This window comes from Acartia tonsa, chromosome 4 (genome assembly GCF_053477335.1).
Source record: "Acartia tonsa isolate MP-2025a chromosome 4, ASM5347733v1, whole genome shotgun sequence".
Taxonomy (NCBI): domain Eukaryota; kingdom Metazoa; phylum Arthropoda; class Copepoda; order Calanoida; family Acartiidae; genus Acartia; species Acartia tonsa.
Window position 1 is genome coordinate 56286741 of NC_137263.1, and position 18413 is coordinate 56305153.

Here is an 18413-nt window from a genome sequence, read left to right on the forward strand (position 1 = left end):
TGGTCTACTTGTGGCAGTCTTTCAGCAGTTACAGCATGGTATTTCTTGCAGGCTTCCTTTAAACGGCCATAGTGCCAAAACTACTTGACCAATCAGGACATTTGACCCCACTATAAAAAGCTTAGGTAATGACCTTTTAGCACAAAATTTTTTTTTGATGAAGATGGACGTGTACAACGAGCTGGCCGCGCATATGTTCAACAAGGCAGATTCCTAATGCGCCGGTTGTTTAAACTGGATTCTCGACTAGGGCCCACTAAATCTGACCTCACCCCATCTGTAGGTGAGGTAGAGTTATGTAACTTGCTAGGGATACTGTTAGATACATAAGTAAGACACTAGAAAAGACTAGAGCTCTCTATCTGAAATGGCTTGGCCGTAGTACTCCAGTAAAGTGTGAAGGGGCAGATTTTGAGATGTAATAAACGTCAAAAACCGTGGAAATTCATGAAAATTTCTCGGTTCTTGACTTCAGGGCCAATTGAACTTAAAAACTCATTTTAGACTATGGGTTGCGCTGACAACCCTAGCTGAAACTTCATGCCATTTCTAAAAAGGTGAAGAACGTCGTTCTAGCTCAACTGTGATCTAAATAAGAGCCTCCGTGTATAAGAGTAGCTTGAAAGTTGGGCGAATTTGGATCCTGCGGTTACTCACGTTTCTAAGAAAATGTGGCCTCCCAGCAGCCCGATCTTAATTCAATGGACTTTTGCCCCTGGGGCTACTTTGAAGCATGCACCAATAGATGTGCCCATACCACAAAGACCTCCCTCATTGCCACCATCAAGGAGAACTACGCCAGCTTGGACAGGTACATTTTGACCTTGACCTGCCAGCGGTTGAGGAGGCGGTGATTAAGGCTGGCAGCTATTTTATTGAATAATCTAATGGTCATATACCTATTTTGCTTGCCAGTTTTTAAAATTCAATGAAATCTTTAAAATTGATGATTTTATGTTCATTTGTTTAGAAGTTAGAATTTGTTCGGTCTTATTTGCCCCACCCTGTATATTGGCAAAGAGAGAAGAACAGCACAAATATTACCCTAGGATATGATGTGTGGCATTTGGTTTATAGCCTACTAATGGAGATCAGACATGTCAAAAGTACTAGAGCCTTGGCTGGAAACAATCAAGAATTTCCTAAGGTTCAACAAGGACGAAGGAAACTATGAATGCCTGAGATCAATTGCCTATAATTAAATTAATATGTGTTCATAGTTCCACAGAAAATTTAAAGGATGTCCCTAATCCCCAAACTATTCTCAGAGAACAATATGTTTTATAACCAAACTCTAGAGGAGTGAACTGTTTTTATTACAAATAACAAGCACTGAAAGAATGCTAGAGGCATTAATATAGGAAATGTTCAGAGGCAACTTCCTGTGAAGCTTCATCACAAATGGCATACATCTAAATGAATCTGATAATACAATCATGTCTGAATTCATGCTGTTCCTCTTAAAGTTGCAAAGGACAAATAAACCACTGACAATCTCCTCTTCGGTGACTTCCTTATTCTGCAGGGCATTGGTAGCCCTTTGTTTAATGCCATGGAGCATTCCTATTGGGAAAATAAATGCTTTTTTCAAGCCAATCAAGATACTTTTGGAAAGGGGAAAATGTGTTGAAAACAACCATGTAATCATATTTTTAAGTAATTTGCAATGTTATTTTGCTCATTTAATTTCATGCCTTTAAAGACATTAGTTTTTTTGCCCTACATATGAAAAAGGGCATTTCTCACATTTTACTATGAAAAAAGCATATAAACAAAACAAACTATTTTTCTACAGTTAACACAATAATTGGTAATAAATCTCTCATTTTAAATGTATAAAAAAAAACGGACAGATTTTAGGTTTTAATTGAACTTTAAATAATAACAGTAATCAGTTTTCCTATGTGTATTTATTTTATATGTGAAAAGACGAAGAAGTTAGAACAACTGCTAACAGTTTTTGAGGGTAATCTTTGCTGTGCACTGGAACTTAAAAATTTAGCCTTGTTTTAGAAAAGTCAAAATAAATAGCCTCAATTCACTGAAGAATCCAAGTCTTTTACCCTTTGAATATCATAGAGCATATATATTATGGCACAATGTCTCATGTGCTTTTAAAGTAATTGAAACATTGCACTTCAGATACTGCTGCTTTAGACTTGTGATAGCATTATCGACCAATAAGATATATAAGTTATCCGGAATTTTGAAGTTAGGGGGAGATTTGAAATCTGCATCAAATTTTAAGGATTTTTTATAAATTCGTTTTTTCTATAATTCTTTATCTAAAAGCGAAAATGCAATTTAATTAATTTTGGCATCTGTGGTTGGTGGATTTAAAAAATCTGCACTCTGTTTAGATGTCGTACAGAATTCAACCAATTAGAGCGCAGGTAGTTTAAAATCCACCTATCCTATAGGTCAAAATTAAGCAACTTAAAATGCATTTTCACTTTTAGATAAAAAATTATACAAAAAACGAATTTTATAAAAAATCCTTAAAATTTGATGCAGATTTCAAATCTCCCACTAACATTAAAATTCCGGAAAACTTATATATCCTAATGACCAAGTCATCACAGTCTGAGAAATCCCTCCACCCACTTGTGCTATATACTATAACAATGATATTTCTAAGGTTACAAATTAAGATTAAAAATAGATATTTAAGACATAATTTAAGAATTTTCTTGGTCTTGTACCAGTTATACTGTAGCAGTAAACTTTTTGATCTGTGCCCAACGGTTTTGCAAAAGTTGCAAATCTATCAATATGTATTTTATTTGACAAAACACTTTCAATAAAGAAAAATGACATGATTATATAAAAACATAAGATAAAATAAAGTGAATTTTTAATTAAAAAAAAAAATTAAATGTGGATTTAATTAAACGACATGTCTAGTGAGGCCAGAGCTGCTTTGTTGTATATTTCCAAATCGAAAGTTTAGTCGTCTGAAAGCAGCGAGGGATCTGGGAAGCTCTACAGGTGATGTAAGTGAGATACCAGAGATGTTGATAATGCAAAAGATGATTCATCTGTATTTATTGAGCTGGATGAGGTACCGGTTATGGTGGTGCATGGTTGAGTGCTGAGTGATGAGGTGCTGCAGGGTATAGTGGTCTAAGTGTAGCAGGTGATCAGGTTAGGGTTTAATACGGCTAATCATTACCCTTTTTCTTGCACCTATATAAGAGTGGGATCTCATTGCCATTCTAATATTACTAATATCAACATTAGAGGACATTTACCTGGCTCTACAGGATGTCCCTGATCTGTACGACCTTATATACTTAATCCTGAAATAGAATTAAATGACAAAACATACAACAAAATACACCAATTGAGATGGGGGTGACACATAGAGAAATATATAAAAGAGAGGAATCAAAGCAACTAGAAGACGAAAATAGGCAGTGGGCCCAGAGGCCTACTAAGTGCTGTTGCCGCGCTAAATTGTATTACCATTCTATCTCTTTTTAAATGGGAGGACTACAAAATTAATTGTAAAGTTTTACCAATTAGAATATAATTATACTGATGAACTAACAATCATATGCTTAGATATTGTCGCTTTATTGTTTTAATTAAATATTACATATAATTTTATTTTTATTTTAAAAAATTGTGCATGAAAGATGAATTCTTCTATTTCTAAAAAGGGGGAACTTTTTCCACAATAAACATTCAGGTTTTATTGTTCTGAAATGAACAATTAGTTTAAAACTATAAAATAAAATAAAAGATAAAATATATTAAAATCATATTTATAAAATGAGTTCTATAAATGGTTATAAAAAACGAAAAAAATAAGCCATTAATCATTAAATTCTGATAACTATAACATGACAATTTAATTTAATGATAAATTCGCCATCTCCTCCTCCTTGGCGTCCAGCTGAAGGCTCATGATGCCCAAGTACTCCTCCTGTTCGATGGCTTTGAGATGCATGCCGCACATCTTGTCCTCCAGGGCATGGATGTCGTTGACCCTGGAGACCTCTCTGTGCAGTAGGGCCTGGAAGTCCGCGTCATGGTTCTCTGCCTGCTCCCGGAGGGTCCTATTCTCGGCTACCAGCTGTGATTTTCCTCATTTTAGCTCGCGGAACTGTTGAGCCAGATGGTTTAGGCGGTCGTTTATGAGCTGCATTGGCTTTCTGACCTGCTGCCAACCTGAAGGGGGGGAAGTTTATTGGGGAGGCACCAGGCTACATTTTTATCATAGGCCTGGTAGTACGCCTCGACTGCGGGGGGCATCTGTGTCAGGACCCTCATGGCCTTCCACCTGAGGGAGTTGAGCTTGGCTCTAGCCTCCTCCTCAGATAGGCCGACCATGGTGAGCTCCCTCATGTCGATGGCTACCTCTATCCTGTTAAAAGTTGGCATAAACGCATCTAGATATGCCTTGTTTATGGTATCTTCAGGGAAATTTTTGTAGGAAAAATCAATTCCACGTTTGGCTGACTCCATTACCCCGCGGATTTCGCGCATTTCCAGCTGACAAAATACCTCGTGGTTGTAGTTGTCAGCATCCAGGAGGTGGAACGGGATACTGCTGTCCTGGAGAGATTCTGCCATTTTTTCCCTTTAGGTTTTATATTGTTCTCTTAGTGAAGTGAATCAAGCAAAGTAAGCTTGGTCAGTTTATACTTAATCCTAGAATCACTGGATTGTTCATTAAATAAACCAAGGGGCTTTTGCTCATTGTTGTCATACAATTGCTATTAATGGCTGCATAACTGGTGAAGTGTAGGTGAAACATATGCCCATGGCCAAATCTGTTTATAAAATCATTTTAGCTCGGTTGCTAACTGTCTTAACTTTTCAGTATTTTGAGTTTTATTGACTTGCTGTTTAACATTAAACTGTTTTAAATGGGCACATTTTAAATATACTAAGACACCTGTAGAATCATACTGCAGAGCTAAAATAACAAAAATAGGCCCCAAAATAACTTTTTGAGGGGATTTTAAATTTTTTTTTTTACTATGGATTTGCTTCATAAATATTGTATTCTGGTATGGAGTAAAATCAGGGCTTTTGAATTTATGTATCAATATTCATTAAAAAATTTATTCTTTACAATATCTGAATTCTAAAAAAAAAGTCCAAAAGTTGCCTCACAACACTGTTCACTTAAGGATCTAAGTTGTTTACTCTAGAATATTGTAGAGCATCTATGATATGACATAAAATCGCATGTCCTTTTAAATTAAATCTTTTAATTCTTTGAAGAATATTATTTATCTTAAAGCCTAAAAAAATGTATAGCTGAATATTTTGTGCAGCTTATAGAATACTTGAATGTCCCTGTATCTCCAATGAAATTAGGACTAACAGCAGTCCCCTTTGCTAAGGTTCTCAGTGCTAAATTATCATTTTTAACTTGATTTGCTGCCAAGGTTCCAATGAGATTGCCATTACCATTTGCTGGTGATTTGGAGGTACAATTTGGAAGGTCATTTACAATCTATAAATTCTAGTCAATTTTTGCTCATTTCTAAAGCACTACTTTAATTGATGATATTAATTTAACTTTTAAAAATTAATGTACTCTTTTAATTATATTTTAATGTTAATCACCTTAGGGTGCAGGGTACCAATGTACAGTACATAGCTTTAGATATATGATCACCAGCTGGTGTGTAGTATAGATCTTGACATTATTGAATTATTAGATATGTTCCATCTTTCATTTAGGGTAATGTTTTTGCTCTTCCTTTTCCTTAAAACAATCCTATTAATATGATTATTTTGAATTATGATTTCTATTCCAATAATGTACAATGTTATGAGCAAAGAATCATACATACTTGAGGCTGCCCAGCTTATAATAGTTTTTGCGGATAATTATTGCTGTGCACTGGAACTTTTGCCACGTTTTGGAAAAGTCCAAATAAAGAGCCTCACAACACTTTTCACTTAATATAGTAGAGCATCTCTAATATGACACAAAATCACATGTGCTTTTAAACTAATAGATACACTTTAGATACTTCTGCTTTGAATTTTTGAAAGCATCAGTGACCTTATCAACATCTTTCTCATTATAATCTTTAGCTGTAAAACACAGGTTAACTAGATGCTTGATAGCTTCCATTGCCTCAACAAATGGTGCCATTGCAATGTCATCAAGGTTGTTATCCTCCAGTATCTTTCTGCAATTTTCCAATAGCTTCATTGAATTATTGCCATTGAAGGCATTGCCCCTAGGATTTTGACTTATTTCTTTGATGCAGGATTCTAAATTGTCTCTTCTACATATTGGTACTATGACATCATTTAAGAGGTGGTTAGTTATGCCTTCCATAACATGAAGCTCAGGAACTGAACAAATTGAAAACACTGGTAAGTCCTGTTCTCCACCTATTAATTTATTATTATTTACCGACCGTAACGTTGTTATGCATTGGATTTATTGGAGCCATTATTCATGGTGTTCATGCAGATCTTTGAATGTAAGTAATTTAATATCATTTTGCAGATTCTCAAAATCTATATAGTAAAGTAATTAATATCTATAAAATTAATATCCTTTTTGAAAATTGCAGGAAAAAAGAAACAATCTTTAACTACTATAAACTTTCAGTTAAAACCAATTATATATGTTTAGCAGTACATAGTCTATCATTTTTTTCATTATCATGATAACTTTACATGGATTTTTTTTTAAATGAGGACAATGCGGGTTTTTTACTGCTCAAAAAGTAATATTATTAAAAGAAATAAGATAATCTTTCATAAAATTCTAAAATACATGCATGCCTGAAAATTAGTTATAATATTTGTATTAAACAGGAAAAGAAACTAAGTCATTGTTTTATTTATTTGTTGTTATTGGTGTAGGGTTTTATTATAATGAAAGTTGTTAGGATCTCATAAATACGATTTCTGCAGATGTCTGGTTAAGAAATTCTCAAAGAAATGTGGGAGGAGGGTGATGCTGACAAATTCAAGACAATCCTGCAAGAACCATCACTCTAGTACTTTTAATTTTCTTTCTTGTGTTCGAACCCTTTCCCTCTTTTTATTATCTATATTGTTTCTTTTATTCCCCCAATTTTGACTGTTATTTAACTTTGAAACTGTATCTAGATTATTAAACATTTTATTATTCATTTTAAGATGAGCTTGAATGCACTCAAAATTTACATACTGAGCATTTTTATATAAATTATTTGTTTAGTTAGTGAATTGCTGTAAATGCTGATGCTCCACATTTATCAGTAGTATCATTTGATTCTGACAGGGGTAATGTTAACATTAATAAAGCAATTGATGCTTTCATGAATGAAGAATTTAGGTAATAAATATGTGTATATAATGTTTAACTCATCGAAACTGTAATTTTACTCTGTATGTGCCCCAAAGAGGGATTTAATGGACATCAGGCATTGACAGCTAAAGTTTGCTGTGCATTACTGTCCCACAATGAAAACATCAACAGGTAAACAATATTAGGTGATGATGGAACTCCAAAACTAGTAATGGGATAACTAAGGCATGGGCCATCTTGAGGGAGTTTGGTGGATTCATTTGTGGGGTCTCAACATTTTAGTGTTATTATGCCCCTTGTTATGGATTTTTGTGACCAGATCCTACTTACATGAAAAAGTGTTAACTTATTCAAGATTTAAAAAATAGTGATTCTACAAATTTTCAAAACAATTTAGATCATCATTTGCTACCTACACAATTTTCAAATCAAACACCATTTTACTCACATTTCAATCAAAAAGTCCAAATCTATTTTCCCTTCCAGCAAAAATGTGAACAGTGATAGAACAGAACGTAATCATGAAAGTGAAAGCTTGGTAAGCAGTAACGAAAATGGCTGAGAAATGGCAGATGAAGAAATGGAATCATTCGCACCTGCTGAAACTAAGAAGACAAATCACTACCTAGCTTCTGAGCTTTACAACGAGCAAGAAACTAGAATACTAACATGGATGAATAAGACATCTTTTAAAAGATGTTGTGTTTGTGTACACTGAGTTCTGCAGCTGCCAATTTATCGCATTTCTGGCTGTTGTTTTTTCATGATTAACTAACAATTATGTAATGCTTTCATATATGATATCGGGCTGATTCCTTATTTGATAAATCTATGACTTCAAATTTAGATGATTCAAATCTTCCAACATGGGTAAACAAAAAATTGGATCATTGTGTACAGACCAACTAGTAACCTTGTTAAAAAAGAAATTTATTTCAGGCCCTTTTATTGGATCCTCTATCGACAGTTTACGAATTAATCGTTTGTTTGCCATTGAACAGGGAGACAAATATTGACCCATCCTTAATCTTAGAGCGCCAGAAGGCAATAATGAAGTAGTTTATGTTAAAGAATTGGTAAAATCGTCATGACTAGCCTTGTTCAAGTTGCTAACAAACAATATGGAAGAAGCCACAATGTCAATAATTGACTACCAAAGTGCTTATAATTTATTTTTTAAATTTTACATATGATTGTAATTTTTAAAATTTTCTCACAAACTGAACATATTAGAAATGTGAAGCTCTAAAAGCAGAAGGAGGGACAAATAAACTATAATTCCTGTAGTTTCAGAACTTAATAATTAGAACATAAATTTGTAAGTCTAAACTGAGCTGTAGATAAGCTTGTTTCAAAGTTGAGTAAATACATTTTAAATTAAATTGACATGATTGGATTTTTAGCATATCATTGTAATACTGTATTATATCAGTTATTTTAAAAGAACGTAGTGCCTTTCTGGTAATGATTATAGAGTTGCTACAGACTGACCAACCCTAATCATAGAAGAGCTTGGCTTTCAAAATTATTTTATTTTGAACAAAAAAATAATGTCTAAACTGTCCTACAATCTTGTTCACAGATTGCTGGCCTAAAAAATTTTTTTCTATTAAAAATGATAAAAAAGTTGTTTATTGTCAGTATTTAATCTCTTTTTAATTTCATATAAAAGCTTATTTCAATGTTGAATTTTACATATAGTATAACTAACAAATATTTACCTAAGGCTGCACTCATCAATATCTACACATGTATTGGCCCCTGGGGCCGCCAGGGTATACCCCTCCCAACATTCACAATGATAACTACCTAAATAATAAGGTGTCAATTTAAACTTCAATCTTTGAGAACTGCCGAATTTTAAAATATAATAAATTATCTAAAATAATTTGTATTTCTTAACAAAGAATTTGTTAAATTTTTTTCATATTCCTTCTGGTTTTCTCAGAAAGTGAAAACCTTATTCTAATTGGACTCACACTGTATATTTTAGTTCAGATTTTAACACCAGATGTCACTACTGTATAATAAAGGCCCTATGGTTTTAAGTAAATTAGGTAAATAATAATTACCTACATTATTCATTTTTGGGCACAATAATTGCTTTGACAACAGTATTACCACAAAATGTTACTACTGTATACTAGAGGCCCTAAGGCTTTAAGTAAATAAAATCAAATCTAATTACCTACAGTATTTATACATTTCTAAGCACAATAACTGCTTTGACTATGGTAATACTGATATTTACACCATATGTCACTACTGTGTGCTAGAGGCCCTATGGCTTTTATTAAATAAAATTAAATCTATTTACCTACAGTATTTATACATTTCTGAGCACAATAGCTAGAGCTTTGACTTTGACTACATTCATCAACATCCACACAGTTTCCATTCTCATTTCTATAGCCAGGCTGAAAATGTAAATCTATTAATTCCAAACATTTTGAATATAAGAAACTTGACCTAAAAATTATGGGGTTAAGTTTAAATCCTACAAAGTTACAGTGTCTAAACTTCCCACCAATAATTTCAATATACATAAGAGTAATTGTGTTACATACCCTGCAATGACAGTAGTATGAACCAATAGTGTTGGTACATTGTCCATGGGGTTGACATATCTCCTGACTATACTATCCCTGGTATCCCTGAGTATATATATATATATTACATACTCTACAATGACAGTAGTATGTACCAATAGTATTGGTACATTGTCCATGGGGTTGACATATCTCCTGACTATACTATCCCTGGTATCCCTGAGTATATATATATATATCACATACCCTACAATGACAGTAGTATGAACCAATAGTATTGGTACATTGTCCATGAGGTTGACATATCTCCTGACTATACTATCCCTAGTATCCCTGAGTATATATATATATATATTACATACCCTACAATGACAGTAGTATGAACCAATAGTATTGGTACATTGTCCATGAGGTTGACATATCTCCTGACTACACTATGCCTAGTATCCCTGAGTATATATACATATATTACATACCCTACAATGACAGTAGTATGTACCAATAGTATTGGTACATTGTCCATGGGGTTGACATATCTCCTGACTATACTATCCCTAGTATCCCTGAGTATATATATATATATTACATACCCTACAATGACAGTAGTATGAACCAATAGTATTGGTACATTGTCCATGGGGTTGACAAAGCTCCTGACTTTCTTCGCATTCATCCTGTTATATAACTTTTTCATAAAAAGGTCGTCTTAAAAAAAATGATAATTATTGAGACAAAATCTGTATTTTATTGTAAAATGGCATTTCTTATAAGAGCTGAATTCAAGCTTGGTGATTAGTAGTGGTCTCTTTTTTGTCATTACTTAAGAATGAACTGGATGAATACTTTTAAAATTTAGATAAAATAAGACTGATTTATTGAAATATTTTTCAACAACATAGAATTAAAAAAAAAACATGTTGACTGCCACAAAATTACTTTGTAGTGCAAAAATTTCTGTCAATATTTTCTACTAATAAAAAGTTATTCCTTGTCTAAGCATGTTCCAGAGCTGAACTGATATCCACTATCACAAGTACAAGAATATCCATCATATCCATCCTAATATATAAATATAGATATTATAATATCCATTATCACAAGTACAAGAATATCCATAATATCCATCCTAATATATAAATATAGATATTATAATATCCACTATCACAAGAACAAGAATATCCATCATATCCATCCTAATATATAAATATAGATATTAAATTATCCATTATCACAAGTACAAGAATATCCATAATATCCATCCTAATATAAACTGCAAACCAAAAAACTAGGCAAATATGAATTTTCAGATAGATATTATAATATCCACTATCACAAGTACAAGAATATCCATTATATCCATCCTAATATATAAATATAGATATTATAATATCTACTATCACAAGTACAAGAATATCCATTATGTCCATCCTAATATATAAATATAGATATTATAATATCCACTATCACAAGTACAAGAATATCCATCATATCCATCCTAATATACAAATATATATATTATAATATCCATTATCACAAGTACAAGAATATCCATCATATCCATCCTAATATATAAATATAGATATTATAATATCCACTATCACAAGTACAAGAATATCCATCATAACCATCCTAATATATAAATATAGATATTATAATATCCACTATCACAAGTACAAGAATATCCATCATATCCATCCTTAAAAATATTGATAAATAGCTAATATAATAAAAAGTAGAACGATGTCTGTCCTTCTGAAGCTTAAGATCTCTGTTATCACTAAATAGTGTGTTTTCAGGGATAAAATAAACTAGTCATTTGATGGTTTTAAGCAATTGTCGCCATCCCTAGATAATTAGGATATTTCATTATAAAACTGATGTTGCTTTTTGCATTACAATTAAATTTAAGTATGAGGATTTAACCCTCCCCTCTTCTTTGTTCGAGGCTAAAAATATAGTACATTATTTTTTACATTCTCCTTATCAATTTGTAATTTAAGAGATATTATTTTACACACAGACAACATACTTCCACCTTAGTATTCTAATTGATATAGGATATGCGTGAAAATATTGAAAAATTTGTCGTCAATTTAGCTTGCTAATATTTATAGGTCAGATCGTTCAACCAGTAGGAGGGGATGTATGGGATAATGTAATTTTAGCCAGATACGAGCATCAGAGTACATGAAAATATGGTGGAACATCCAAGTAAAAATATATATACTACTATACCTGGCACCTGCCATGATCCCCGCACACCCCTGGGTAGCAAGCAGTCACACACTGACCATCATCCGAGCGTGCGCGCATTCCATCCGTGCACAGGGGGGTGCACACTCCGTCGTCGCCGCGCGTCTGACCCTCCCTACACTCGGGGGTGCACGAACCATCCACTAATTCTTCACCGGGGCGACAATCCTAGAAAAGAATCAAAATAAATTTAAATTTTGAAAATGATAAATTTTTAAATTATATATATTTTTTTTTTAATTTCATAAATCCAGCGGATACTCATACAATATACATCAAATCAAAAGGTAGCATAACAAGTAAAATACAGTGATTTCCAAGAATAATTAACAAATAACAACAAAAGTAGTAAGTAATACAATTAAATCAAAGAACAATTTCAATTACATTGAATTTATAGTTCCTTTCGTGACAACGCCTCTTAAGGGGTAATTCGTCGAATTCACAAAGTAGCTGTGATAGTTTTTTTTTAGGTTAGGTTAGGTTAGGTGATTGCCCCGAAGGGTTAGGCAATTAACCTCGCAGGGTTAGAGCCCCCCGCAGCGGCTAGAAATATAGCAAAAGCTAATGTGAAAATATGGCGAAACGCCCTTTAAGAGGCGTTGTCATGAAATGGACTATACCCAAAAATATTTTAAACAGTTATAAATACCCAACATTTTAGTAGCGTAGCAACTCTATAATTTGAAATGTCCGTCTGTCCGTATGAAACGTTTTGGGGGACAGCAGAAAGCACGAACCCTTTAATAAGGCAAGCTAATTTTCTAAACATATATGGTTAAAACTTACTGGGACACATTCTCCCTGCTTGAGTGTGTAATAATCCGGACATTTTTTCTCCTCTGGTGGTTTGCTGACACATCTGTAGGATCCTTCCAAGTTTTCACATAGCTCAGCACACACACCCTAAGAATGGATTTATTATTACAAGCATGTTCATAATCTCTAATACAGTGATAATTGCAGCAGGCTAAAATAATGATACCTCCCATCCAACTCCTTTACCCCATCACCTCCTGTTCACTCCTTTCCTTTTTACACATGTACTAATGAAAAATCTAACCTGGACAGTCCTATGTTCATACGTATCAGTGTATGTCTTGAAATCTTATATGTACGGGCCTTACTAAACCTGTACTAATGAAAATTCTAACCTGGACAGTCCTACATTCATCTACGTCTTTGGATGTCTTGAAATCTTATATGAACAGTCCTTTCTACACTTGTACTTATGAAATATCTAACCTGGACACAACCAAGTCTTTTATCTTATATGTACAGTCCTTTCTACACTTTTACTAATAAAAAATCTAACCTGTACAGTCTTTGTGTGTCTTAAAATCTTATATGTACAGTCCTTTCTACACTTGTACTAATAAAAAATCTAACCTGTACAGTCTTTGTGTGTCTTAAAATCTTATATGTACAGTCCTTTCTACACTTGTACTAATAAAAAATCTAACCAGGACAGTCCTATATTCATACGTATCAGTGTATGTCTTGAAATCTTATGTGTACAGTCCTTTCTACACTTGTACTAATAAAAAATATAACCTGTACAGTCCTGCATTCATCCACGTCTTTGCATATATTAAAACATTACACGTACAGTCCTTTCTACACTTACAGTCCATTCTACACTTTTACTAATAAAAAATCTAACCTGTACAGTCTTTGTGTGTCTTAAAATCTTATATGTACAGTCCTTTCTACACTTGTACTAATAAAAAATCTAACCTGTACAGTCCTACATTCATCCACATCTTTGCATGTCTTGAAATCTTCACTGAGCTCGTATCCTGAAGATATAATTATAAATAATATTTGTTAGTTGGGACTATTAAACCAAGTATACATGTTTTTTTTCTGAGATAATTAAAACAGTTGAGTTTGAACAATAATAGTTATTTCTCGCATCGTATTATTAACAGCTTTCCGCGGATATAAAATGTACACTTTCATTTATCCTGAAGAGAGAAATAATATTTGTTAGTTTGGACCATAAAATCAGCAAAAATTTTAGATTTTAAAATTCTAAGTTTAGAAGATTTTTAAGTTTTGTACGATAAATTGATGAGGAGATGGGATGGGGCAAAGAGGATAAGTGGTATTATTATTTTAGCAAGCTGAGAGTATTGCTTCATTAGAGTACATAAAATCTGGTGAAACATCCAAGTAATGATATAACGATTATTTTGATATTTCAATGTAATGCTTAATTCAGAAAATTCAGATTTTGGAATTAGTCTAAAACAACCAAGCTAATATTGCTTGATTCACTTCTACAAGAGAAATAAAATGCCTCCCAAAAGAGTTGCTAAGAAAAAATGTAATAGTAATAGAGTTTTTAAGTGAATTTGCACTGGATGAGATGGATTGACAATTTGAAATGGCAGGGAGGGATGTATGTGAAGTTGTGAACCAAAATCGACGAAGAAATTACAATTTAAACATGGATTGAGTTATACTTCACCACAACCACAAAAGAAAAAACAAAAAGTAATAAAAAAGTGAAAGCTGTAAAGAAAGGGAAAAATAAAGAAGAAGAGAAGGAGGAAGAAGAAGAGGAGGATTTTGAAGAGGAGGATAAGGAAGAGGAGGATAGTGAAGAGGAGGATGGGGAAGAGGAGGATCGGGAAGAGGAGGAGGAGGATAAAACCAATGAAGTGCAGGAGGTGAGGAAGAAATTGATAAATAATCAAAAAGAAAAATTTTGGAATTAAGTAGCAAAATAGCACAACAGGTTATTGAAGTGTTAAAACCTACTATTGAAGAAATCAAGAAGGAAGTAAATGTTTGTGTGCTACTGTGAGTGAAAAAGATGAGCAAAACAATCTGGTCACAAAATTAGTAGAGAAGACTAATGATATGGTGAACGCCATAGACATTATTACAATAACAGACCAAGATGATTGGAATGCCCATGAGGAGATGATAGCGGCAAAAAAAACCAGGATACATTAAAATGATGACTAGTAAAAAGATGGCAGCTTTCCTGAAGCAATACATGATATGAATCCAGATTTCTTTCTTGAATTAGGACTAAAGACATTTTAAAAGAGTTATACTCATCAAGTTTTACTCTCGGCCGAAAATAATCTTTTCAAAATTGCCAAAAAAAATTTGCCAGAGCAAAGAAATTAGTGGATGACCGCTACAGAGCCAGGGTAGTCGCAGCTATGTCCAAGGGTCTCAGGAAAAATAAAACACAATATTGTATCCTGAACGATCCAGAGGTGGTTGGTGTGCATGATGAGTGGAAATGTCTTTGTGGTTATGTAAACAAGTCACTGAGTGAATTTTTTGAGACAGCAAAGAAGAATTTTGACAATCCAGATCCAAAGCCAAAACTTTAGAAGACCCATTAATGAAGCCAAAAAGTTTTTTTATTATTCATTACAAATTTAAGATTAATGCATCCATCTCATGGTATTTTTTTAAAATGGTGAACCACTTTTTTACATCATTTATTTCTGCCATTTATTGTAAGTTTCACAAAAAAATTTCAATGTTTTCTCGCTTTAAATTGCTTTTTTAAAATAAAATATACTGTTTAGTTTTGCGGCCCCAACTTCTTATTCTATTTATAATAATATTTGTTTTCTTCATATTTAATACAATTTTTTATCTTTACATTTTTATTCATTTTTGCAAATTAAAAAAAAATTATAAATATATTTGCAGGATATTTGTACATAAGTGTGTATTTTTAAAATTAATATTAATCAAGGGTCTATAGGGATAGGACAATTGATAAATCCCAAATGATGATACACAAAATTACCCCTTCTGTAGATTACAATTATTGGTTGAAATGCATGGACACTCAACTTAATGCACCAACCATTCAAAATTATATTAAAGTTCCCAAAGATGCTAAGCTAACGTTATAATAAAACTTTGGGGACTAGTGTAATAAACAACCCAATGTCCTCTCCCACCCTGATATTTGTACAAAAGTGTGTATTTTTCTTGATTAAAGAAAGTACAATTGCATCCTTTAAATTCTAGCTTATTTATGACAAAAAAAGACTGCCCAAAGGAAACTTTTTACTAACCTTCGGGACATCTACAATAGGACTGTTCATGGGTAAAAAATATCTTCCAAAATATCATTATGTCCAAATGAGACTTTTTTCAAACATTCTGAACAGCTACAATAGGTCCATGGTTAGAATGGCAGAAATGTGACCAACCCCCGTTTCTTAATATTCATGATAAAAAGACTTTCCAACTAAACTTTTTACTAATATGCAAGACAAATTTCATTCAAAATCTTATTATGATAAAAAGAACCTTCCAAATGAAACTTTTTACCTGTGGGACAGCTACAATAGGACTGCCCAATCCCATGGAACCTAGTAATAGTGTCTAACTTTTTATTTTTGTGACGTAACAAAAATCGAAGGATGAGAGGGGAGGTGGGAAAGAAAACCCCTCAAAAAGAGATGGATTTTTGTTACGTCACAAAGATAAAAAATTAGACACTATTACTAGGTTCCTGCCCATGGGTAGAATGGCAGAAATTGGACCATCCCCCGTTTCTTAATTCTTAATAAAAAAAGACTGTCCATCTAAAAATTTTACCTGCAGGACAGCTACAATAGGACTGTCCATGAGTAGAATGGCAGAAATGCGAACAACCCCCATTTCTTTCCTCACAAAGATTTACAACTAAAATATAATTAGAACATAAAAATAGTTATTTATCGCATCGTATTATAAACAGCTTTCCACACATTTTTTCAGTATTGCTGAGAACCGGTTCTCCAGTGGATATTAAACGGTTTAGAAACCATACCGGAAAAATCCTTTAAACCTTTTCCCATTAATACACCAACTTTATAATATTCATTACAGTGTCATTACATATTAGTCGAGAGTTTAATAGTATAGATAAGGAGGGTGGTGGTACCCTCCCATAAAAAAGTTATAAACCTTCCAAAGATCTATGAGGAGAACTATAACGGTTTAGCAGTTAGCGAGATCCTTCGGTATAGACAGAAACACAGAGATCCTGTTACTTTCTATTGGGATTTAAAAAGTAGGCATTTTTTAAAATTTTAATTATTCAATGAAATAGTTCCTTGATTAAGGTTAAGAAATTAAAATTTAAAAATGTAAGTACCTACTAGCCACGTTTTAACCATGGATCTTAAAGGATAGGACAATGGCCGATAAATTAATGTACACAAAATTACCCCATTCACAAAATTCTGAAGATTACATTTAGTTAGTGAAACCTTTCGACACTCAATTTAATGAACCAACCAATCAAAATTTAATAAAAGTCTCCTATGTTGGTTAGCCAACGAATATAAACTTAGGGGACTAGAGCAATAAACGTGCCAATGTCCCTTCTCTCACTGCGGGGTTCCCATACCCTAACCCTGCAGGATCCTAACCTCTATACCTGTACAAGTATGTCTATATGCATTAAGCCTAGTGCCAGGTATATTATTACATTCACAGTAATAGTGTCCATCTTTTAATACCAGACCTAACCCTGTGGGGTTCCCATACCTTAACCCTGCAGGAACCTAACCCCTATACCTGTACAAGTGTGTCTGTCTGTATCAAGCCTGGTGCCAGGTATATTATTACATTCACAGTAATAATAATAACCATCTACATTTTTACAAGACCTAACCCTGCTGGGTCCCATACCTTAACCTGGCAGGATCCTAACCTCTATACCTGTACAGGTGTGTCTATCTGTATCAAGCCTGGTGCCAGGCATATTATTACATTCACAGTAACAATAACCATTTATAAAGACCTAACCCTGAGGGGATCCCATACCCTAACCCTACAGAATCCTAACCTCTATACCTGTACAAGTGTGTCTATCTGCATTTAGCCTGGTGCCAGGCATATTATTACATTCACAGTAATAGTAACCATCAACATTTATAAAAGAACTAACCATGCAGGGCTCTCATACCTAAACCCTACAGGATCCTAACCTATATACCTGTACATGTGTGTCTATCTGCATCAAGCCTGGTGCCAGGTTTATTATTACATTCACAGTAATAATAACCATCCACATTTATACGAGACCTAACCCTGCGGGGTTTCCATACCTTAACCCTGCAGGACCCTAACCTCTATACCTGTACAGGTGTGTCTATCTGTACCAAGCCTGGTGCCAGGTTTATTATTACATTCACAGTAATAATAATCATCCACATTAATACAAAACCTAACCCTGTGGGGTTCCCACACCCTAACCCTGCAGGACCCTAACCCCTATACCTGTACAAGTATGTCTATCTGTATCAAGCCTAGTGCCAGGTATATTGTTGCATTAACAATAATAATAACCATCTACA

General features: G+C 33.5%; 4 protein-coding genes across 6 annotated transcripts in view; 1 reads left to right on the forward strand and 3 right to left on the reverse strand.

Moving 5' to 3' along the window:
• The window catches only part of LOC145317859 (uncharacterized), a 266488-nt gene extending 261865 nt beyond the window's left edge, over positions 1–4623 (reverse strand). Inside the window, exon 1 of the mRNA XM_080159130.1 lies at positions 4604–4623. The gene's annotated coding sequence lies outside the window, so the exon portion shown is untranslated. The remainder of the gene's footprint in view (positions 1–4603) is intronic.
• Positions 1–4635, reverse strand: part of MED18 (mediator complex subunit 18) — a 550858-nt gene extending 546223 nt beyond the window's left edge. Inside the window, exon 1 of the mRNA XM_080159166.1 lies at positions 4603–4635. The gene's annotated coding sequence lies outside the window, so the exon portion shown is untranslated. The remainder of the gene's footprint in view (positions 1–4602) is intronic.
• Positions 1–18413, reverse strand: part of LOC145317861 (uncharacterized) — a 63364-nt gene that overhangs the window by 22433 nt on the left and 22518 nt on the right. Inside the window, exons 21-29 of the mRNA XM_080159133.1 lie at positions 16666–16752; positions 13816–13877; positions 12868–12984; positions 12061–12246; positions 10811–10884; positions 10416–10497; positions 9594–9693; positions 8998–9085; positions 8841–8867 (exon numbers count right to left, since the gene is read on the reverse strand). Coding sequence (XP_080015259.1) covers positions 8841–8867; positions 8998–9085; positions 9594–9693; positions 10416–10497; positions 10811–10884; positions 12061–12246; positions 12868–12984; positions 13816–13877; positions 16666–16752 — 823 coding nt within the window. The remainder of the gene's footprint in view (positions 1–8840; positions 8868–8997; positions 9086–9593; positions 9694–10415; positions 10498–10810; positions 10885–12060; positions 12247–12867; positions 12985–13815; positions 13878–16665; positions 16753–18413) is intronic.
• The window catches only part of mbo (Nuclear pore complex protein Nup88), a 136098-nt gene continuing 132033 nt past the window's right edge, over positions 14349–18413 (forward strand). For all 3 annotated transcript variants that reach the window (XM_080159139.1, XM_080159141.1, XM_080159138.1), the window contains exon 1: positions 14349–14367. The gene's annotated coding sequence lies outside the window, so the exon portion shown is untranslated. The remainder of the gene's footprint in view (positions 14368–18413) is intronic.